We start from the raw sequence: 25517 nt of genomic DNA on the forward strand, positions 1-25517 counted from the left end.
ACCAGCTGTCACTAACACATTTAAATGTATCATTTTAACTATTTATTATGTTGCACATTATATTTGCAGTCAAAATGGACATCAGAGTTGTTACTGGAACCAGCTGTCACTAACACATTTGAATGTATCATTTTAACTATTTATTATGTTGCACATTATACTGGAAAGCAAACCTCTTTGTTATACTTGAAGAAGACATGTAGGGTTTTTTTTTTAATAGATAAAATGGAGTCTGAATCTTATTAACTCCTAGCATTTGGAAGTTTTTTCCTTTAAGAATTTTCAGTCTTTTGTTATAACTTAAAGCCCATTTATTAAAAAATCCATTATAAGAAAGCTCTAGAGAATTGAAAGATATTTAAGACATTAACTAGATAAATAGCTCAGGAGCTTACCACTTTGGATTGCCTTATGAAAGAAGGAATTCCTATAAAAGATGAAGAGAATTTAAATAGGAAGAAAAAGAAGGCCTAGTCAGGAAGTCTAATAGAGGTATTTGGGAAATAGCAAACAGGTATCATGTGAGGAATTGGTTGGAGATAAGGCTGGGAAAATGGAGGGCACCCAGGTCACTGAGGACCTTGAATGCCAACTAGAAGTATTTTTGCATTTATTCTTTCCTTCACTGAACAAATGATCAGCACTTAATCTCTGGTTCCAGGAACTGCTTTAGGATCAGGGATACAGCATTGAACAAGGCCAACCAGGCCCCTGTGTTTATGGAACTTACATTTTAGTGAAGGGAGTAATAGGAAAACACTTAGAAAAAGTGGGCGGGGGGCAGTGGGGAGCTTGTGAAGATCATTTCAGCTCTAATAAGTGGGGATATTAAGAAACTAAATCGGGTTAATGTCCCAGACTCACGCAAAGACAATTTTAGTTTGGGCAGGGAAAGCCTAAGCTGAGATGCAAAGGGGGAAGAGAGTGTTGGTGAAGGTCAAAGAAAGTGCATTTCTATGCAAAAGAACTGAGCTAGGGAAGTGGGCTTTCATCCTGTAAGTAATAGGAAGCCAGTAAAAGTTTCACCTGGGTAGGAGTAGGTGATGGGAACCATGGAAAATTATATATTAGAAAAAGTAATCTTTCATCAGCCTGCAGGATCAGTGAGACAAGGGAGGGCTGGAGTTAGTTATAGTATTGATTCATTCAACTGTCATTAATCTTTATGGAGATCTAGTTATGTGGCATTTACTTGCTGGTGCTGGCAATTCAGAGAATTAAGAGACCTAAGTCTTACACTTGGGGGCACAGAGGAAAAGTAAATAAAACTTGAATTGTGATCATTAAACACACATATACTAGGTGCCCATCATCTACCAAGCACTGTGAAATGGTCTGGTGATAAAGTCATAAGTAAGATTCAGGTGCTCTTAAAAAGCTTCCAGTACAATACCCAGGGTGCTGTGTGAGGCCAGAGGAGGGGAACAGACCACGTCTGGAGAGGAGAGTCAGAGAAGGTTTCAGAAAGAGGACGACTTTAGAAATAGGACTAGTAGGATAAGTAGAAGTTTGGGGGGCAGGTAAATCGAGACAAGGTGCTCCTGGAAGAAAACAACATGTGCCAGGACATGCGGGGTGGTGAGGACAGCTCAGAGAACAGCAAGTGTTGCAGTGGATTCAGGACCCTGGGGTTTAGAATGTAGATGAGGCTAGAGGTGGGCTAAGAGGCTGAATAGATCAGATCATGAAAAACTGTCCCCCATATTAAAGGCTTTGGATTTTCTCTTGACCATGACAGAATGTGATCTCAGGAATATCTGCGAGCCTTCAGAACAAGTTATTAGTTCATAATTTTTTAAAATTTGTTAGTGTTTATTTTTGATAGAGCACGAATGGGGGAGGGAAGAGAGAGAGGGAGACGCAGAATCCCAAGCAGGCTATAGACTCTGAGCTTTCAGCATGGAGCCCAATGCAGGGCTTGAACCAACGAGCCACGAGGTTATGACCTGAGCCAAAGTAGGATGCCCGCTGGATTGGCGGACAATCCAAGCAGACTTGTATTTTATAAAGGCTCCTGTGGCATCTGTGCGGAAGGAGAGGTTATAGGTGCGTGGGATCAGTGAGAAGGCCACATGGTGGACCCAGCGCCACCTGTGAGCCTTAGCAAAGGGGCAGACGAGTCTGCACTTTGACAGAGGGCACGAGTGGACTCGGTCCAGAAAGGGTTGGGCTTGTTTTGTTTGTTTTACTCCATTTGGGGTGTTAAAATATTCTAACAACTGAAAGGCCGGTTTGCGTGCATGGACAGAAAGACGCTGATGTTCCTAGCCTGGAGGTACTACAACAAGGCATCCAGAGGGAATTCGGAAACGAGGGAGCAACATCTTGAGAAGCACAGGCTACGCACCTGCTGGATAGCTGTGCTGCTGGGGCCGGGTTTGTGCAATGTGCAGTCTTCACCACTGAACGGCAAGGGTGTTATCAGTGGAGGAACTGGCCTTGGGCAGTGAGGAAAGTTCCAAAAATAATAAAGGCCAAAGATAGAAATACTGGACCTTTTTAAAGTTTTCTTCTCTAGTTTAAATATCCGAGTCAAGGAGCTGGGTGACAAGAGCTAGTGTAGATGTTATCTTCTGAAATTACTTGGTAGAGAGTTATGCCAGGAATGCCTTAATGAAATAATGAAAAGAAAAATTTTAATATTTGTTCTTTGTATCTTTTTTTTAATTCATCCAGGCAGAAAATGAAAGGGAAAAAGTTTCATAGGGCACCTGGGTGGCTCAGTCAGTTGAGCATCTGACTCTTGATTTTAGCTTGGGTCAAGATCTCATGGTTGGTGAGATTGAGCCCCACATGAGGCTCCATGACCAGCATGTAGCCTGCTTAGGACTCTCTCTCTCCCTCACTCTCTCCTCCTCCCCTGTTTCTGCTCTCTCCTGAGCATGCTCGCTCTCTCTCTCTCTCTCTCAGAAATAAATACTTTAAAAAAAGAGAGAGAAACCATGCTACTCATCATCATGCAGTATTAACTCATCCAAGTTCTTGTCTCTGTCCATAATCTGTAATGTCCATTCAGAGATTTTACTATTTACTGTTTATATACCTCTTCATAGATGGTGAGACAAATTGTCAAAAGACAAATGGAGATAATTAAAATAAATTTAACTAAAAATAAACTTTAAATCCTTCATATATCTTTGAAGTAAGAGAATGGATATTATGGCAATTTTCATTTCAAAAATGCACTGATGAAGCTGTTTCTATTTATTGTCCAGAACAAGTTATTAGTTCATAATTTTTTTTAATTTTTTAGTGTTTATTTTTGATAGAGCACGAATGGGGGAGGGACAGAGAGAGAGGGAGACGCAGAATCCCAAGCAGGCTACAGACTCTGAGCTTTCAGCATGGAGCCCAATGCACGGCTTGAACCAATGAGCCACGAGGTTATGACCTGAGCCAAAGTAGGATGCTTTACCAACTGAGCCACCCAGGCACCCTAGTTCATAAATTTTTAAATAAATTCAAAGTGGTATATGTGATATACACACAACTTTTTCTAAGTCTTTAAGGAAGATTTTCCTTAACAGTTGATTAGTTGTGCCAGTCTTAAAACAGAAAGGTTGGCAATAGTGTATTAAATACATTGTTGTGTGCCTATTACCTAATACAAGATTTACTTTGGTTTACCAACTTTTTTTCTAGGAATTGTCAGGCAGCCTTTAGCTGGGTTTTTCCTAGTATTGATTTTTTTATTCTGTAGTTGCTCTTTGTGGAAAAAAAATTTAGCAGAATTTATTCTTGTTTGGTCTATGACCTGGTGAGTTTGGTTTACTTTACAAAAAAAAAATCGTTCTGTCTGCACTTTAAAAATCAGTGCACCACTTTTATACCTCATGGTTTGGTTTACAGCAGAATTACCATATTAGTTAATAACAAAGATAAAACCAAGAAAGAACCTTTTGGTACTGAGATTTCCAGAATGGTGAAGTGTCCTATGATTTTTAAACAACAGGTTAAAGGCTAATTTCTAGGGCTTTTGAGAAGCAATTTTTGGCTAACAAAGTTTTGATAACTTTGAATGTTTAGAGTTGAGGCCTTGTTCAGTATTTTTCCCCAGGTTGTCTCACTTGGTCTTCTTCTTCATTTCAGTTCTTCTAGGGAGTCTCATTTCTTCTTAAGATGTAATAGAAGTATGAATTGTTACCAACATGTATTCACTATTTTCTAGTCTTCAGATAGTGGCTGCAAAAATAAAAGTAAAGAGAGCTACACACTTAAAGTGTGATGTTTTGAGAGTTCAAAAAGGAGGGGATATCACTTACTGCTTACAGGCTGATTTCTATCTTAGAGCATAATTTATTTAGATGAATGACATTTTTTTCCATATTTCTATAATTTTCAAAAATTGGCATTGAGGCTATGATCATATAAACAATCATTTTTCTTCATAGAATCTGTCCCAATTAGAGTGATTCAATGAAAAAAGCTTAAGGATAAGTATCTCTTGATTTTGTTAGAGCTTAGTAGAATTATCTATTTTATACTGAATTCCAAGCCAAAGACAGAAGTACTTATTGACATGTTCACTTAATTCAGTGAAAGCATTAGCTAATCCATGTATGTCATCTAAAACTCACAGCAGCAGTTTCAAAAATACTATTAAAAATTCTTTTTTGTAGTTGAGATGTGTGCATTACTGAAACTCACAATAGACTGAAAAGCATAATTTCTAACCTGACCTGCCTACTTCAAAGGAGTCAGTGCCTGCCCTTCTCCACACTCTAAGCACAGTGTACAAATTTGGAGGATCAGAGGCACTCACAGAAAACAGGAGGTTATTGGACAGGTGCATCCTTTTAAGCAAGGCTGGAACATTCCAGTTCCTTTCGCTACACATGATACTCTTATTCCTTTCAAAGATACTGAGGACGAAAATAACACACACACACACACACACACACACACACACACACACACACACACACACCTACCTGTAGGCATTAACTAATATATTAAGAAACCAGCCATTTAAAATTTTTCCTAGAAGGGAAAGTTACACATCCATCCTCAAAAGGAAAAAGGGTAAGTTCTATTACATGTAAAGTTGGAGATGTTAAAATGATTAAAAGCTTTAGGGATAGCTGTCTTACTATCTGTTTCAATGTGTGAGATAGGTTAAGTGATCATTCATGTTTCTAGCACTATATTACCTTCAGAATGTTCTTAAATTTTAGAACTTAAATAAAACAGGATTAATATTTTAGTTTTTTAGATTTTTAATAGTATTTATTGCAAGGTTTTATTTGAAAGGTAATATACTTCTTTAAACGTGTGATTTTCTTAAAGGCCAAAGGAAAATCTCTAGTTTTGTTCTATAAAATCCGTGAAGACTCAAGAAACCATGTATGGTATGTTGCCATTTATATGAAATGTCCAGAAAAGGCAAGTTTAAAGAAATAGCCAGTTGAGTTGTGATTCTCCGGGGCTGGGGGTGGAGGACCAGGGAGGCACAGAGATTAATGTAAATGCCCTGAGGGATTTTATTTGGGGGGAATGAAAATGTTCTGAAACTGATTTATGGCAATAGCTAGACCACTTGGTAAAGTTACTAAAAATCACTGAACTGTGTAGACTTGAAAAGTAGATTTTAGGATACATAAAATATACCTCAATAACATTATTTTAAAAAAATACAAGTACCAAAACAAATGAACAAACAATTGCTGGAGTAGTAAGAAATGGATGTACTCTAACAAGAAAGTCACTTGATTGCAAACTGCTAAAATGCAACTACTGTTGTAAGTAAATGCTGTCTACAGAGAAGGTTATGTTTGTTACATTTTAAGAGAATTTGTTCCTTCATACTTTTCATCGAATATGACAGAGTATGGCGGCAGGAATAAAGGCCAGGCCCTCTTGGAAGCTGATTTAGGGAGAAGAGGGAAGGAAAGCTCTTTGGACAGAATCTGGAAGGATTCTAGGTAATGGTGTGCAGTGCTGTAATCAGAAGTTATCGAAATGATCGGTATTTCAGGGAGACATAGAAAAAAAGCTCCAACATCCTGGGATTTTCACTAAAAAAAATGTCAGGGGTCCATTGTCATAAGCAGAAAAGTTACCCAGTGTGGTTCTGTGTCAACAGAAGTTGTGGTCTCCTGTCCCACAGTGAGGGTCCTATAGATACATAGACAGTGAAAGTTTTGTACCTGGCTCTTGCATAAAGAGATAAAGAAATGAAGAGTGATTTAAATGCTTTCCTGTTCTGCAATCAGAATAAATAGTTACCATTTGCCAGTTATTTACCTAAAATAATATGATGAAGACTATACAACTAAAGAAAGTAACTTTGTTGCAGGGTTGTTTTTAACTTGATAGGTAAATAAGGTAAACTACAATAAGTCGTGTATTAAAGACAAATCTTTTCTTGAGAGAGTGTTTCTGTCCAAGAGAGTTGTTTTATTCTAAAAGTGCTTTCCTGTCCATTTATTCCATTTTTCAATATTTTTGATGAGTTGTATGGGGAATAGATGATTCTTAGAAAAATTTAAAACATCACTGATAACACTGAAGTTCCCAATGAATCATTGGGTCTATAATTCTTTTTTTTTTAATTTATTTATTTCAGTAAAGAGAGAGAGAGAGCAGGGGAAGAGGGGCAGAGGGAGAGCAAGAGAGAATCTTAAGCAGACTCCACATTCAGCACAGAGCCTGATGCCGGGCTCAATCCCACAACCCTGGGATCATGACCTGAGCTGATACCAAGAGTCAGACACTCAACCAACTGAGCCACCCAGATGCCCCCTGGCTCCATAATTCTAACTCCTTCCCCTCTCCTACTGCTATGGTAGGTTGGTTGTATATTCTCCTAGACTTATTTCAGTGTATTTATACAGAATGTATTTTTAAATACTTTCTACTTTTTAAAAACCAATCTTCATCATACTTAACGTATTGTAGTTCTTCACATATTCTTGAAAATTCCCCATTTCCTGTGTTGCTTCCACCTGTGATGTTCCTTCCCTTCCATTCCCACCTCCAAATTCAGTGACCTTCATGTCTCCTTCCGTGGCTACCTGTTCCATCTCTGTCTCCTGTCCCCTCCACAGTGAATCTAGTCATAGCATGATAGTTTTCAAATCAAGTATCTTGGACCTGAACTCAGTTCTAGCATTCTAGTGCCTGTCAGCTATCTCTACCTCAGCCTTTACCATAAACTCACCCTACCAAAGACAACTTGTCTTCCCCTTTGCCTCTCCACTTTGCCATGGGTTTCATTCACTCAAGCACTAGACTCAAAACCTTTTCTATAATCAGTCACCAAACCTTGTCAGTATTTTGTTTTCAGTCTCTCCAACATCCCTTTCTCCATTTTCCCCCCTTGAGCTCAATTCTGAGTTAGGCCTCCATCACCTTGTGGTTAGATAATTACTGCATTTTCTGCATTCCCCTCTCCTGCTGGATTCATTTTCTTTACACAAGCTGGCCCTATGCCTCTTTCTTCAACTTCTAACTCTATACAATGACTTCTACACCTCTGTCTCCCATTGAGAATTCTCTACTGAGCCATATCCCCACATCACTCTAACACACTGGTCAGCCTAGTCCCTCATATATGTCAAACTCTTTCTTGCCCCCTCCCCATCATCTACCCATAGCCAGCCAATTCCCAAATACTCTTTGACAATCTCACTGTCTTTATTTTGCTTCATTACTGCCACACTCCTTACCAACTCTGCAGACCCAGAAACTTTTAAACAGATGATACTCCTCAGAACTATTTGGTAGTTCATATGTACACAGCCTATAAGAGACTCCTTGCTCTATCCTCTATTTGTCTTTCCAGTTTCTTCTCCCTCAGCTCTGTGCTTGTCTTTTTCTCATACCTACAGCCACCACATAACCCATACTTTCCAGGACTACCTTGGTTTTAGATACTGGCATATATTGCGGCTTTGGTTTCCAGATGACCACAATAAGGCAGATATCTCAAAGTGAGTTGAATGATTTTTTCAGTTTCCCAGTGCATATAAAATTTTATATTTATACTATACTATGATCTATTAAGTATATAATAGCATTATGTCTGAAACAACAATCTATATGCCTTAATTTAAAAATGCTTTATTGCTGGGGCACCTGGGTGACTCAGCTGGTTGGGTGGCCAACTTCGGCTCAGGTCATGATCTCACAGCTCATGGGTTTGTGCCCATGGGGCTCTGTGCTGAGAGCTCAGAGCCTGGAGCCTGCTTCAGATTCTGTGTCTCCCTGTCTCTCTACCCTTCCCCTGCTCACATTCTGTCTCTCTCTGTCTCTCAAAAATCAATAAACATTAAAAAAAAAATTTTAATGCTTTATTGCTAAAAAAAAATGCTAACCATTATCTGAGCTTTCAGTGAGTCATAATCACTGATCACATATCACCATAACAAATATAATAATAATGAAAAGTTTGAAATATTGTGAGAATTGCAAAAATGTGACATGAAGAAATGAAGTGAGCATAATGCTGTTGGAAAAATGGCACCAGTAGACTTGCTCGATGCAGGGTTGCTACACACTTTCAATTTATAAAAAATGCAGTATCTGAAAAGTGCAGTAAAGCAAAGCTCAATAAAATGGGATATGCCTGTGTTCTCTTTAAGATTAGGCCATGTGTCATATTTTGTCTTTATATTTACTTTAAAAATTATAGAGCAAAGTAACAGAATAGAAGGTCCTCCTCTCATTTCCCCCCACAACAACACTAAATTAGTGGCTGTCCATGGACAAAAGTGTCCAACCTCGACTCAAGTCATGATCTCACGGTCCCTGAGTTCCAGCCCCGCGTCGGGCTCTGTGCTGACAGCTCAGAGCCTGGATCCTGCTTCAGTTTCTGTGCCTCCCTCTCTCTCTGCCCCTCCTCCACTCACATTCTGTCTCTCTCTCTCAGAAATGAATAAATGTTAAAAAAATGTTTTTTAATTCAGTGAGATGCAAGATAACACAGACAACTAAATGAAATAAAAAAATACTTGAAAAAAATTTAAAAATGCAATGAAGAAATGAAAACCATAAAAAAGAACCAAACAGAAATCCTTAAGTGTAAGGATATAATGACAGAAGTGAAAATTCAGTAGAGAATTTCATCAGCAGACTTTAGCATGAAGAATCAGAAAATAAAGACAGGTCATTTAGAATATATAGAGAAACAAAAATTAAAAAGAAAAAAGTGAAAAAGTATATGGAATCTACATGACACCATCAAGTGAATGAATATATTTCAACTTGGGAGTCCCAGAAGGAGAGGAGAGAAAGAAAAGGGAAGAAAGTTTATTTAAAGAAATAATGGCTGAGGAGTGCCTCGGTGGTTTAGTTGGTTGAGCATCTGACTCTTGATATCAGCTCAGGTCATGATCAAATATATTTTCAAGAAATAATGGCTGAACATTACCTGAATCCTAGAAGGGATGTGGACATCCATATGCATGAAGCTCAAAGGACCCCAATCAAGATTACTCTGAGATAGATTACACAAATCATCAAACATTAAAGACAGGGAATATATATATACATATATATATATATATATATGTATATATATATATATGTATATATATATGTTGCGATATATATGTGTATATATATATATATATATATATATATATATATATATATATATATATGTTGCGTGTATCCTTTGAATCAGTATTTTTGTATCCTTTGGGTAAATACTTAGTAGTACAATTGCTGGGTCAGAGGATAGTTCTATTTTTAACTTTTTTTTTTCTTAAGTTTATTTATTTATTTTGAGAAAGAGCATGCCTACAAGCAGGGGAGGGGCAGAGAGAGAGAATCACAAACAGGCTCTGGGCTGTTAGTGCATGAGATCATGACCAGAGCCAAAACCAAGAGTCAGATGCTTAACTGACTGAGGCACCCAGGCACTCCTCTATTTTTAACTTTTTGAAGAACCTCCAAACTATTTTCCAGAATGGGTGCACCAGTTTGCATTCCCACCAACAGTGTTAAGAGGGCTTCCCTTTCTCTCCATCCTTATTAACACCTGTTGTTTCCTGTGTTGTTAATTTTAGCCAATTTGACTGGTGTGAGGTGACATCCTCACAGTAGTTTTGATTTGTATTTCTCTGATGATGAGTGATGTTGAGCATCTTTTCATGTCTGTGTTGGCCATCTGTATATCTTCTTTGGAAAGATGTCTACTTATGTCTTCTGCTCATTTTTTAACTGGATTTTTTGGGGTGTTGGGTTGTGTAAGTTCTTTATATATTTTGGATACTAACCCTTTATTAAACCCACTTTGTCACTTGTTATTGATATTTCATCTCTATGAAGCTCTGACTCTTGCCATTGTGTATAAATTCAGTTACACAATTTACATCTTTTGCCTCTGCCTTCTTTCACTTAGAATATGTTATGAATGTTCATCCATATGGTAATGTGTCAGTATTTCATGCCTTTCTGAGGATGAATAATATTCTGTTGTAGGTAGACATTACATTTTGTTTATTCACCAGTTGATGGGCATTTATTTGGGTTGCTTGAACTTTGGGGCTATTATGAATAATGCTGGTATGAACATTTCTGTACAAGTCTTTCTGTAAAAACATGTTTTCAGTTCTCGTGTATATGCCTGGGGTGGAGTTGCTAGTTCATACAATAACCTGTGTTTAACTTTTTCAAGAACCCATAAACTATTTCTCAAAGTTTGTGTTCCTACTGGCAAAGTATATTTCCAGTTTCTCCACATCTTTGTCAACACTTGTTAGTGTCTATTTTATTACAACCATACTGCTGAGTGTAGAATGGTGTCTCTTTGTGGGTTTGGTTTGCATTTCTCTAAAGACTAATGATGAGCATCTTTTCATGTGTTTATTAGCCATTTGTATATCTCTTTTGGAGAAATGGCAATTCCAATACTTTGCCCATTTTTAAAATTGGACTTTTTACTGAGTTGGAAGAGTTAGTTATATATTCTGGATAGTATCCCTTATCAAATATGTGATTTTCAAATATTTTCTCATATTCTAACAATTGCCTTTTCACTTTTTTGATAATGTCCTCTGAAGCACCAAAGGTTTTAATTTTGATCAAGGTCAGTTAATCTCTTTTTTTCTCTAGTTGTTTATGATTTTGATGTCCTATCTAAGAAACCATTGCTTAATCCAAAGTCACGAAGATTTAGGTCTATGATTTCTTCTAAGAGTTTTATACTTTTGCTCTTACAATTAGGTATATAGTACATATGAGTTAATTTTTATACGTGGTGTGAGGTACAGGTCCAGAATCATTCTTTTGCATGTGGATGTCCAGTTGTCCCAACACCATTTGCTAAAAGGACTATTTTTTCCCCACTGTTGTGTCTTTTTGGTCCCCTTATCAAAAATCTGAGCCTGATTTTAGAAAACCAAAACTGGGTGGCTCAGTCGGTTAAGCCTCTGATTTCAGCTTAGGTCATGATCTCGCGGTCCGTGGGCTCGAGCCCCACGTTGGGCTCTGTCCTGACAGCTGGGAGCCTGGAGCCTGCTTCAGAATCTCTGTATCACTGTCTCTCTGCCCCTCCCCAGCTCGCTCTCTCTCTCTCTCTCTCAGAAATAAAAAATTAGATCATTTAAAATGCAGTACGGTTGTTGGCATTTTAAGGTACCATGACTGATTTTTTTTTTAATGTGACCTATTCTTGGTAACACAATTGCCACTTCCTCTTATTTTGTTTTTAAATACATTTTCACCTATTTATTTATTGGTTGCTTCAAAGCAAAGCACAATGCTTTGTGTTGAAGTAAATAAATATTGCCAGCCAGAGTATTGACATTGAGAGACTTTGTGCCTGTGGTTCAGTATTTCAAGTCTCAGAAGGATGAGGTTTATTTTATGTTGTATGGATACAGAATTAGACCGTCGGTTACCATATCACGCTGAGCAACTTTGACATTTCTCTAAGGAAGCTCTGCTGAAACCTGCTTCTCCTGTGCCAGGAAATATCATTTAACAGGGTGAAAGTTCACTGGGACAATTTAAGGCAGCAGATCTCAGGTGTGGTAGCAGCTGTTGTGTAGGACATGACATACTTTATAAGAACAGAAACACTATTATCTGGACTCCCAAGGGACATTTAGAGAAAGTCATGCCCACGGAGTCCCATTCCAGGAAAATGTACTCGAGCACTTATTTATTGGCAGTGATCACTAACTGAGATTCCATCTGGCAAAAATGTGGATTTTTCTGTGTCCCAGAAAGTTGGGGAACAATTATGTAAGTTGTCTCAAAGAGTTTATTTTTAGCCAGTTTTTATGGAGAAATTTCAGTCCCTCAGTCATTATAAATTTACTTTTTTTAAGAAAAAATAGGGGTTCCTGGGTGGCTCAGTCAATTAAGCATCTGACTCTTGATTTTGACTTAGGTCATGATCTCATGGTTTGTGAGTTCGAGCCCCACCTTGGGCTGTATGTTGACAGCGTGGAGCCTGCTTGGGATTCTCCCCTTTCTCTCCTCCCCTTCCCTCCCCCTCCCCCTCCCCCTCCCCCTCCCTCTCCCTCTCCCTCTCCCTCTCCATTGATTATAAACTTTAAAAAAATTAGAGAAAGCTTTTGTATGAATTTCTGCAGAACTGTGTATTCATGTACCATGAAATATAATCACTTGTCTTTCAATTTGAAATCATTAGCCTTTCTGGTGAATGTTCTATATCTTATTTTCTATATTAGGATTGTTAGAATTAATAAAATCAGAGCCATCAGGCGGGTGAGGAAGGGCAGCTGAGTAATGCATCTCCAGGTGTTGAGGCCTGGGAACCCTGCCTCATTGTTAAAGCAGCGTGCTCCCTGTCATTCCACCTCTGTAGGATGTTAGAACCTGAGTAAATGAACCCTCTGAGCCATCTGAGAGTCCGGCAAGGCTGGTCAGATATATTTTAATGAAGTAAGCCAGTACACAGTTTTAAAAGCATGATCCACCATTAGAATTAAACCAATTAGATAATTTCTGTCCCTGTGGGATTTTTTTTTTCAGCAATCTTTTACTATAGACAAGTCTAATAACTGAGAAAACAATTACGTTGATTTTCTTATTTTTTTTTTTATTTTGGCCTTAAGCAATGCAAGCAGGTTTATTTCTGTTGTTAACAAAGGAAATAGTTTACCTAACTAGAAATTCCCTGTTCCACTTAGCTTGAGCCTGTTCTGAGTGTCACTGTTTTGATTTCTAAAATAAATCCTTTATAAGGTTTTAATAATTATCCTTAAATACCGTAAGATGGTTTTTTTTACATAAAAACAAGTGACAGCCCACCTCCCATTTCCATATATTAACTTCTTAATAAAAGGAATATAGTTAAGAATGCCACTTAAAGCATAATTTTTCCATCTTTTTTCTATCTTCCTCTTTCTCTCAATAGCCCACCCCAACCACTTCCTTCCCCCATTGCAACTACAAATGGCTGCTGCTGCTGCTGCTGCTGCTACTACTCACACACACACACATACACACACACACACACACACACACACACACACACACAATGTTGACTCACGATAGCAGAAGAGGTTTGTTCTGGTCCAGTGTATGTCTTTGGTTCAGACAAGCATTATAAGATATTATAAGCATACACACTCATCTAAGTGTAAACCTCAGACCAAAAGAAAAGAAAGGATTCTTTATTTCCTGATGCTCATTGATAATATATATCAATGGGTAATTATAATACTTTATAATCTTTAAGAGTTATTATATAGTGGAAATGCTATGGCGTTCAGATGCTGGCTTCATGTCAGCCACTTACTAGCTGAGTGTTCAAGTTAATTAACTTCTTCAGATCCACATCTAATAAAATGAGCACAGCATAGATTCTTAAGAAATGCTAATTGCCTTACATATACTACCTCTCCAGTTCCTACCCACCGCCCCCTTTTTTTGTGTGTGACATTTGTTGTAGATGATGATGATGATGTTTTCTGATGAGCCCTGGAATTCACTGGTATTATTTTTTACTTATTTTTTTTTTAGAGAGCACGAGAGGAGGTGGGGAGAGAGAGAGAATGAGAATTATCTTAAGCAGGCCCATGCTCAGTACGGAGCCCGATTCGGCTCGATCCCACAACCCTGGATCATGACCTGAGCCAAAATAAGAGTTGGACACTCAGCTGACTGAGCCACCCAGGCGCCTGAGGAATTCACTGGTATTCTAACACAGATTGCCAAAGAGCAAGTTTAATCAGGATCCTGTGCAGCAATACCAGAATATCTAAATGGTACATACTGTGAAAATATTGGTTTCATGACTATGAAAAACTCCTATCAGATTTAGTCATTACCATTTATGAGGACTGTGTGACTGTCTTGTGAAAGGTGTTGCTCCTTAGTCCATTTTACAAAGATTGATAAAAATATGAGGAAGAAACCTTGTTTAAGAAGCACCTTGTTACCAAACTTGTAAGAAAGAAATTACTTTAATATGTCATTTTGTCTTAGGAAATAATCAGTCTGATTTTAAAACAATATATGAAAACAAACTAATGTGGCCAAGAAATGTTCTTAGTTCTTTGTTTCAAATTGATGTTGAAACTGAAGCAAATGAAGCCACATCATTTTTGGAGCAATTGTTGCTCTTGATAGCACAAGGGCAAACACACATAGAACCAAGCTCTTGGAATCTGCTGAAGAAATTATGTAAGAAAATTAGAAGTCCTCAAGCCAGCTGAATTGTAGAAAAAGAAATAGACAATCCAGGAGAAACTGGATAATGTAAAATGCTTAAAAGCTTTCAGAAGTTTTATGAGGCGCCTGGGTGGCTCATTTGGTTAAGTGTCCTACTTCAGCTCAAGTCATGATCTCACAGTTCATGAGTTTGAGCCCCATGTAGGGCTCTGTGCTGACAGCTCAGAGCCTGGAACCTGCTTAGGATTCTGTGTCTCCCTCTCTGTCTGCCCCCTGACCTGCTTACACTCTGTCTCTGGCTCTCAAAAAGTGAATAAACGTTAAAAAATTAAAATTAAAAAAAAAAGCTTTCAGAAGTCTGGGATAGAATCCTACTTTTTACATCGCAGTGATTGCACAGCAATGCATGAACTCTGATTTATTTCTTTTGTCAGTTACTGGTTATCATTCTTTATTTGAACCTACATGAGGTGTCTACTTTATCTTAAGTGTTAGCCTACAATGGGAAATGTTAAAAACTGGATGGAAATATTGCTCAACAAATTAAAATCCAATTAAAGTAGCTATGCTTCAGTTTCTGGAAGAGTGTTCGGTTTATCAGTTAATTCATTCAGCACTTATTAAGTGTCTATTTTGTGTAGTGGCTATAGCAGAAATGGAGTCCTTATCCTGCAGATCTTATATTCCAGTAGGGAAATAATATATAGGTTCAAATAATAATAAAACTGGGGCAGGGTGGGGGGGGTATAAATAATATTAGAGATGCATAGGGCTGTACAGATTGAAAAGGGAAAATAAATTTCTTTTAACTGGCCAAAGCCTGATGTATGCATGGAATTTTTCCAGAAGAAAATGGAACGGAAAATATTCCAGACAGGGAACAGCATGAACACATGTTTGGGGTAGAAGAGTTTAGAGCAGATTAAAAAATAGTGTCCAGGTTTGTCTGGAGTGATTTCTTTAAGAAGTATAAGCAGATGAACTGGAGGGGTAGATTGAGGTTAATTGGTGGAGAGTCTTAGTCATTATGTTAAAGAATTGGGGTTCATCAAAAAGATGGTTTGGAGGTAATGAAGGTTTCTAGCAGAAGAGTGAGTGAGCAGATTACAATCCCAGTAGGAAACTCCCTGACAGTGAAATGTATGCATTGGAGATCTTGGAGATCAGGTGAATGGAGGCAGAAGGATCATTCTCATACTGCAAATGACCAAGGTCAGCTAATTAAAGAGACAGGACAGTCACCAGCTTGAAGGAGAGGCGAGGGAGGAGGAATAAAGATGACTCACTCTTTGAATCTGATTCATAAAGAGAATAACAACGTCATTAACAAGAGGGGCCAGGAGGAGGAGAAATTTGGGGATAAGATAATATGAGGCCTTGGAAGTGTTGATTAGGATAATAGTACTAATAATGATTTAGCACTTAGTGATTTGCCAGGCACTATTCTTCATGTTTTACGTATGTGATCTCATTTATTCTTCAGAGCAACTTCAGAGCTTTTTATATAGCCTGCCCAAGTTTACACTGCTCATCTGTTGTAGAGTCTGGATCCAATCCCCAGGAGTGTATTTCCAGAGCACAGCTTATTAAGCCCTAATAAAATATCTGTACTGAATGGTGCTGGACTAGAAAGCAAGGTGTGGAGGGGATAAGAGAGAAGGAAGGACAAATGAAATAAAAGGAGAATGGAGTAATCAAGGACATGTGGGGAATCCCCAGGAAAGATTACAGGGAACCAGAAACTTTCAGAAAACCAAAGGTGGATGTTTCTGGAAAGTTAAGAGTAGAGATTTAACAGTCCAAAGAGTATTGGTGGCCTTAAAGCAGTTTCAGAAAAGTGGTGAAGTCCCACGTCCATTGGCATGGGGTGGGGGAGTCAGTAACTTATGCAGAAGTGGGAACAGCAGAGGTAGGTTTTGGGGAAGTCTGTCAGTGGGAGGAGGGGAAAATAGCACTGCAGCACCAGCAGGCAAGGCAGATGAGGAAAACATTTTAAGGCTAGGGGATACTTACTCAGGTTCCTATTGGAAGGGGGACAGATTTAAGATCTAGGAGAGGTCAGGTTTCTTCCAGAGAAAGGAGGAAATGAAGAGATCCAAAAGGTAGATAAGAAATTGGAGTCCAGTGAATGAGACCTTTTCTGCTAGACTAGGAAGAAGTCAAATAGAGGAAGGCAAGATTGTGTGTGTGTTCGTGTGTGTGTTGTGTGTGTTGTGTATATATGGACAGCGGGGGTGCACTTAAACCCATAAGGGTAACAGGGAAGAACAAAGGTAATGACTCGCATTTGATGATCTTGGCTTCCTCAATAAATTTAGGAGGCGAGGCAGTTACTGACTGAGAGAGGTTCAGATTTGTGGCAGTGAAGATTTGTAGCAGTTTCTATGGGGATGGAGTGAAAAATCATTTAAAGATAAGTAAAAAGGTTGCCACACAGTATCGAGGTTCATGCTGAGGTTAAATAGCATGAATTTTTAGTGTCACTAGTTGCCAGGGTTATGTGACTTTCTTTTGCAATGTTTTAGCGGTCTGGCAGTAGAAAACCCAGCTGGCAGGATTTAGAGAGGGTGAAGAAGCGGAGGATGCTAGTGAGCCCATTTTAGAAATAACTAAATGCTGAGGAGAGCCAGGAATGTGCCTTTTTTTTAAAGCTGCATGCCAGTTGGTTTGGGTGCAGGTTACACTCTACAGACAGAACAGTTGTTGCTGAAGAGAAGGCTAAGGAAGAGAGGGAGGAGTGGGGGAGGCAGAAGCGTGGGGGGTAAGTGATGAACAGTAGGGCTAAGTGTGGAGCAGATGCAGTCAGGATATCAGTGTTTGGGGAGTTAGAACTGGCAGAGTCCAGGGAATGAGACTCCTGCTGCCCGACCTGAAGAACTGATACAAGAATGTTAGGAATAGAAATAGCAAAGTATTTAAGTGATCAAGGACTTTGGCAGTGGGTGTGGTAGAGAGAAAGAGCTGCAGTCCAGGTATAAATTCATCAATGATCATCAAGTAATGCCCAGAAAATAGACCGAGAGCCCAAAAGAGGAGGAATTGTTATAAATAATAGAAACTTGAAAAGGCATGTAATTGTGGAGTTCTCATGTTCGGTAATTTTTAAAAATAACCACTGATGTCTCACTAGTAATATGGCATGTTAGAGGAATACTGATATGAAGACTTAATTTATAAGGAAACATAGGTGGAATCATAGGTTAAAATATGAATGCCCCTGTTCTTTTTTTTTAAATATGAAATTTATTGTCAAATCCATACAACACCCAGTGCTCATCCCAACAGCTGCCCCCCTCAATGCCCAATGCCCCTGTTCTTCAATGTTTTATCTCTAGTATATATTAAATGCAAATTGTAGTTTGAGTTACAGCTTATGTTTATGATGCTAGGTCCTTTATTATCGAACTCCTTTTAGCCATATAGTATTGATGTGTTCATAAAACTGAGAAAAGACAAAATATTACTTCATTTGAACTTCAACTACAGTTGGCCCTTGAACAATATAAGAGTTAGGGACGCCAATCCCTGTGCAGTCAAAACACCATGCACAACTTTTGACTCCACAAGAACTTAACTACTAATGACCTACTGTTGACTGGAAGCCTTATCGATGATGTAAACAGTCGACTCACATATATTTTGTATGTTATGTATATTACACACTGTATCCTCAAAATCGGGTGAGCTAGAGAAAAGAAAATGTTATTAAAATTAGTAGGAAGAGAAAATACATTTACAGCACCCTACTATATTTAACCCTGCACAGTTCAAACCTGTGTTGTTCAAGGGTCCACTGTGTTTCTAAACCTATCTGTATCTTACAAAATATTTAAAAACTCCTATAGTATAGAGTAACCACTATGACATAGCAGAATTCCAGAGCAGACCTAAGAAGCTCTGAGTCCAGTTTCTGTTCTGCTACTGACTTCCTATGTAAATCTGAACAAATTACCTAATTTTCTAGTACCTGGTTTACTCAACAATCAAATAGATATTACGGTATGTAATAGTGATTTTCTAACTCACGCGGTTTATTGAAGTGTTAAGATGTAAAGGCATTTTGAAAAATAAACTTAAGCAAAAATACAGAACTAAGTTGTTATTATAGAATCAAATTAGAATTTCCAAATCTGATATTAAAAAAGAATATACTGACAATTGCAATTAAAGTAAATTCTGGACTTAAGTCAACTTTCACTGTTTTAAAGGCTGATTTTAGTCATTGATATTTTACCTTAATATCTGAACACAAGTTTCAGGATGACTAATCCATTTTCATAAATATGGTAGAGGATTAATCAGACAATGAAATGCTTTTATTAGCGGGTATAGTAAAGGAAAGGACACATAATAAGACTTTGTGTTCTAAGTTCAGAATTATGAGTGGTCTGTGAAAAAAAAATAGGAAAAACTACAGAGGAGGAAGATACCTATTTGGACCTTTAAGACCCCTCTGTTTCTCAACACCATGGACTCTGTCCCTCTGCCCTTTCTTCTTCTAAAAGCGATGCCCTGAGCTTTCTTATAACTCCTTGTAAGCTCTCGTGATATGAAAGAAATCTTTAAAAAAAACTTTTTAATGTTTATTTGAGAGAAAGAGAGCAGGGGAGGGGCAGAGAGAGAGGGAGACACAGAATCCGAAGCAGGCTCCAGGCTCCAAACCATCATCACAGAGCCCAACGTGGGGCTCGAACCCACAAAACTCTGAGATCATGACCTTAACTGAAGTCGGATGCTTAACTGACTGAGCCACCCAGGCCCCCTGAAAGAAATCTTTTAAAAATGTACTTCTCTTGTTCCTGCAGTGTATGAAATCTATGGATTAATAATTACGTTCCCCAGAACAACACTTTAGTATTCCATACTGAAGCAGAAATTGCAAGGGAAGACTGGATAATTAACAGGCAGTTAGCAGACCTTATGGAAAATTGATTTGGTGTTAGTTGTAAAAAATAAATAAATAAATAGCTAGATAGATAAATAGATCTGTAGATAAATACATAAATAAGCAACCAGTCAAAACATACTGTTGATGTTCTTAGAGGAAAATGATTATACAAATAAACACATTCAATTTTATACAGATAAAATGAAGAGATAATAAGTTGAAATAACTTCCGTGGGAGTAGACCCTTTGATCCCCTGAGAAGTTGAACAGTCTTAGGACATGTATTCTCCCCAGAAGTGTGAGCTACGTGCCTTGGGTGATGTCACCAGTGACTGGTAACCACCGCAGTGTAAACACACAGCAGGAAATAAATGTGGGTAGGGCAAGGGTCTAGAAGCATGCCTTCCTCCTAGAAGAATCATGCCTTCCAATGCCAGTGATTTGTTTGGATTTTTTTTTTTTTAAGGAAGAGACAGGATGGAGCTCAGCTCTTGCCTTCTGTCACAGAAACCTTTAGTTTCATAGGGCAGTGTCTTCCCTTGACAAATGGATTTCCTCCTTGGCAGTCTCCGTAACACTGAAGTAAGGGGGACTCTTTGCTCTTGCTGTAGTTATTGGTTGCTCTCCCCAGACTGACAAGCTCCTCTGTGGATTTGCTAAGAGGAAAGTTTCGAGTTACCAGAATTAGGCAAGCCCACTGAGAAGCAGGAGGAGGGAGGAGCAGCAGGAGCAAAAGAAGCAGCGCCTTTAAGCACTACAACAGCTGCTCCTCTGATTGGCTGGATGGTTCAGCTGCGTCCCTGGAACAAAAGGTCAAAGTGGACTGCAGTGTAAATGTAGAGAGGCGGCCGATAAAATAGCATTGCTTGAAGAAGTTTGGAGGCTGGGAGCAGCAGCACACTGGCTAACTGCAGAGCAAGTCGCTTCTCCAGCTGTGAGGTGCAGCCTCACCCCCAAGCCCAGCTTAGCCACTGTGAGAAGACGTTTCCTGTATAGGCGGACCCAATTGGCGTGGAAGAGACAGTTGTGAGGGTCCCTGGCAAATTTATATACAAGAATGGCCTGTGAAATCATGCCTCTCCAAAGGTAGTGTTCTTTCCTGTTTGTTTTGTTTTATTCTCTTCTGTATTTTCTGAGTGGTACGAAACCATGTAACTTTGCCAATACTTGGCATCTTTTAGTCGTGTGCTGCAAACGTGTGGAGCCTGTCGTACATGATGTCCTTCCCTGAGACCAGAAGAATTTGAATATTGTACTGCTGCTTTTACTGACATTTATGCCCAATTTCTTATCTTTCTCACTTGATTGTTGTGTCCAATTATTTCCTTCCTTGAAAGAGAATAAATGTAAGAAAATATCTTTGACATCTGAAGGAAAACAGAAACTAAAGAATGTATTGAACAGGTTTATAATACAACTGAGTCAGCTTCTTAGCAATGTTGGGAAGCTGTGGCAAGCTCTCAGCTCATTTTAAAGGATGGTGATACGCTAAAGACCTTTTAAAAATGCATGTTAGGATCTCTCCTGGAGTCCAGATCTAAGCAAGGGTTTTCTGTCAATAAGTACATTGTAATACACGGACATAAATGTTAAGGAAGAATTTCCCCATAAATAATTCTAGATAGATGTATTTATATATATATATATAACACCTTTCTAAGAACTGCTATGTAAGAATGACTGAGCACACAGCTCTATTTTGTTCGTTAATGATTGTAGTATGGATTGCAGAGGGTGGGGTGGAGGAATTATACCAAAGCAAAGAAAGGTAAATTTAAACAAAGAGGCTTGTTAAAAAGAACACTGCTGGTGAATGAATAAGTGAATAATGTATTCTAGAATGTTAAAACTGGAAGTCACGTCTGTGATGACTGGAATTCAGTCCTTCAGTTTCACAGTAGGAAAACTGAGGCACAGAGGAAGTCTCAAAGTTGCCCAAGGTCACGTTTTATGATTTTTAAATTTACTTTTTCCAACCATATGATTATATTTCAACTTTACATGCATTATCATTTGATTCCATGTAAATGCTTCCTTTCAGAAAATTCTAAAGGGTTTTATTAGTGAAAATGATCTCAAATGTCAAATAGTAAATAGTTTATAAGACTGAAAATATCTGCGAAAAAGTGAATTTCAATTTTAAAAACCATGCCACCAATATTTTACTGAAAGTCCATGTTTTAACAATGAAAATGAGGTTTACAAAAATTCGGTGTTTATTTGCAGGGTGTTCCCTGCAGATGTACACTGTGACATAGACCAGTGTGGTTGTTTTTCTTTCACTGTAATGACGAGCACACTGAAATGGGAACTTGATGGGGGTGTCCCAAGAATTCCTCTTCTAAAAATTAATAACCCAAGGGAGCAGAAAGTGGTTTATGGATAGGTCTGAAATTTTTCTATATTGACCCAGTAGAAAGGGCCACATGCTTAAAGCTTGCAACAGACTAAATCTAATGTACACTTTTTGGAGTCTTGATTTGCTTCCCAACTTCAAAGTTGGGGACTTGTTTTTCTTATAATGACATCAATCTTAAAGGTCTTAAGCAGTCATATTCTAGATAAGAATTTTGGCTATTACTGAACTCTGTATTAAGCTGCTTGATGATATAATAACTGTTGAGAAAATAGATCTTTATACTGGCAAAACACTGCTGAGGGATTTAATGAAAGCTAAAATAGAACTAGCATGATTTCCTCCAGAATTATTTTGCATTATTAGTCCATATTAGTAAGACTATGTAAGAGGAATAATTTGAATTTGCATTCAGGAATGCTGATTGGTGTATTCATTGCTCCCTGGCTCTGAGAATTTAATTTGATTGATTACCCTGCAGTCTTCACTTCCAGCCTATGCCTGCCTTTGATTATAAACCTCCTGAAGGCAAGGAGCAGGTTTGTGTAGTTCTCTTCATTAAGGATCTCATGTGAATTTAAGCATGTATGCAGAAAACTTTCCTGTTCCTATGCATAATTGCTTCTTCCAAATCCAGTTCAGTATCTTAGGCTAGGGATTCCTGTGAGCCTCTGATTGACTGTTGCCAACCGACCCCACTGTTAACGCTGCCTGAAGCAGGAAGGTTGCAGAGCCTTGTGGTATGTGTGCTGACTGATGGCATGAATGCTTTGCTCAGTTCTGTTTAAGAGCAGTAAGGGGCTAGAACTGAATTAAAAGTAGATGAGTAAAAGAATAGCTCAAGATACCAGTTAAAAAAAATTTGTGCTTCCTGTTTGTATTGAGCAGAATGGCCAATGATTCTCATACTTCAGATGCATGAGAATTACGTGAGGAACTAAGTTTTTAAAACAGCTTATTCCTGCTGCCCTCTTTCCCTAGAGTTACTGAATCTGAATCTGGGTGTGACAGGGAAAGTAAATACATTTTGGCAAGCTTCCTGAAAGCAAATCTGGCACAAATGGTCCAAACACTAAGAGAAACACACATCTAAACTCTAGTTAATGATTATAGCTTGTGTAAAGCCACTGACAGCAGGTATATATATATATATATATATATACGTATATATATGTATACATGTATATATATGTATATATATACGTATATATATGTATACATGTATATATATATGTATATATATACGTATATATATATACATATATATATGTATATATATGAATCTAACACTTTACTACTCAACGTCCCCAAATAACATCTTTAATATCATGACCTTACGTGAAGTATTTTTTTTTTCATAATCGATGCTTTCAATTACTAGGTGTTAGTGTTACCTGTCAAAGCATACTTACAATGTTGTTGAATATATTAAACACTTGGTACTACCAGGGATACTAAAGTAATCAAGACACAAGCTCTGCTTCAAAGAGGCCACATGCTAGTGAGGATGCAGTCACAGTACCAGACAATTACAATACATGTGATGAGTTCAGTAATAGTGTGATTAGCATAATAATAGAGATGTGCCTACATGGATAACATTACTTTGTTTTATTTAACCTCATATAAGTATATGATCTTATTAGAGGGTGTGTTTTTACCCTAATGTCTCCTTAGCTTACAATTTCCATGAGTGACTTTTTAGCCTTTCTTAGCATGTTGTGAAAGTATGTAGAAGATAAATTTGCTACTGCTAATCTGTAACTGAGATGAGAATAACAGATGAGGTTGAAAGCTAAGAATGAAATAAATACTTTGGTTCCCTTTAATATATTTTGCTATCTGTTTATTAATGTAATTTATAGACCTTCAAAGATGGAGTTGACTGTTTAGAAGAACTCATGACCTTTAGAAAAAAACTGCAGAGGTTAAATGTTTAAAATATGACCCTCTATAAAGTGAAGGACTCAGTTCTTACAATTCACTTCAAATGGCTCAAAGATGGGATCTTACTACATATCTGTTGAGTCATTAAGACTGTCTCCATTATTGACTGTTAGAAACTGAGAACAAACTGAGGGTTGATGGGGGGTGGGAGGGAGGGCAGGGTGGGAGGGAGGGCAGGGTGGGTGATGGGTATTGAGGAGGGCACCTTTTGGGATGAGCACTGGGTGTTGTATGGAAACCAATTTGACAGTAAATTTCATATATTAAAAAATAAAAATTAAAAAAAATAATAAATAAATAAAAAAAGAAAAAAAAAGTTATAACCACTTACAAACTAATGCAAAATTTAAGATTTCTTCAAATTTAAATGTATTAAATATTGGTGAAAATAGCGCTGATTTAAAAGACCATATTTATCTTAAAAGATAGCACTCAGGACAAGGATTAGATATCATCAGAAACATATTTTTTCATAAAAATTAAAGCTGATTAAGACATGAAAAAAAAAAAAGACTGTCTCCATTATTTTTGAAGATACTAAAATATCTCTATGTACTTCTTATACTGAATGATAAAACTCAGTACACTCTATAGCACTGTATAGATATTCTTGCCATTTGACAAAGTTCCCCAAAAGAAGTAAAATCATATCTGAGGTAAGTTGGGAAACCATATTAAGTTAAGAAATGAAATAAGTTTTCTTGAGGTGCCTCACTGGCTCAGTTGGTACAGCATATGACTCTTGATCTTGAGCCTTGCATAGAGTTTTGTTTTCTCAGGTGACTAAATTTACCTTCTGTCACTAATGAGATAGTATGTTTTATCAGATTCCAGGCTTTACTTATACCTCAGGCTCTTTGTATGATTTATATCCTATTGGACTTTTTTCCTTACATATTGTGGATCTTTAGGTAGGATCTCTATTTTATGTATAGAAAGATTTTGACAGGCTAAGAAACAAATCTTAACCCTGAGTCTTATGTCTATGAAAAAACTCTCAACTTTCACAACAGTATTTTGATTTGCTCGATTAACTTTCCAATAACCACTAAGTCGGTTTATATCCTCAAAGAATGATGATGGAAGATGAAGTCAGGAACTGATGATTAATCTAATGTACCTGCTTTCATGTGTTAGCATCCTCTTGTTTCCCTGGTTTATTTACCAAAGTGAGAAACTGAGATTAAGAAAGTTTACATGATTCTCTTGTTCATTACTCCATCTCTCAGATTATGGTATTCAGTGTCTGTTACTGATTACTTATTTTATGATGGTGAAATACCTTGCAATTCCAAATTGCAATGGCCTTTTTAAGAATTTGCATGGCCCCAGGGTTCATTAACAGGTTAGTAGTGGCCCAGCATGGGAAAATTTCACTGAAACGTCTTATCAGCAGAATTCATCTGGTCTGACCAAGCATTGGTAGTTAGAATAACCTTTTGCAAACAAGAAAACATGGGTAATATGGGGATGATGCAGGAGTTAACCAGAAAACACACCAGCTAATGGTAGTCCTGCTTGTGCGTCTTGTGTGTAATGTTAGAGAGCCCTCTACTGCTTGTGGTGGTGACACCACCAGTTACCTTATCTGTAAGCCAATATTCTTTCTAGCTTGTTGATACTTGGATAGCACTCTGTGCTTGTCCCCTAATCCCTCCATAGACACAGTCTAAGAGGGAGTTAAAAGATGCCTCACTTCAAACCCAAGTTAACCCTTATGGGTTTGTGTATCTA

General features: G+C 37.9%; 1 protein-coding gene across 7 annotated transcripts in view; it reads left to right on the forward strand.

The window, feature by feature from the left end:
- Window positions 1-25517, forward strand: part of FAM13A (family with sequence similarity 13 member A) — a 357659-nt gene that overhangs the window by 229532 nt on the left and 102610 nt on the right. Inside the window, exon 1 of one of the 7 annotated variants that reach the window (XM_042935912.1) lies at window positions 18534-18591. The exons of 5 other annotated variants lie outside the window; for them this stretch is intronic. Coding sequence is in view for 1 of the 2 variants with exons in the window: in XM_042935911.1 (XP_042791845.1) it covers window positions 20538-20566 (29 nt within the window). In the remaining variant the exon portion in view is untranslated. Of the gene's footprint in view, window positions 1-18533; window positions 18592-20311; window positions 20567-25517 lie in introns of those variants that run through there. One more of the 7 variants, XM_042935911.1, reaches the window with a different exon arrangement.

The sequence above is a fragment of the Panthera leo genome, chromosome B1 (genome assembly GCF_018350215.1).
Source record: "Panthera leo isolate Ple1 chromosome B1, P.leo_Ple1_pat1.1, whole genome shotgun sequence".
Taxonomy (NCBI): Eukaryota; Metazoa; Chordata; class Mammalia; order Carnivora; family Felidae; genus Panthera; species Panthera leo.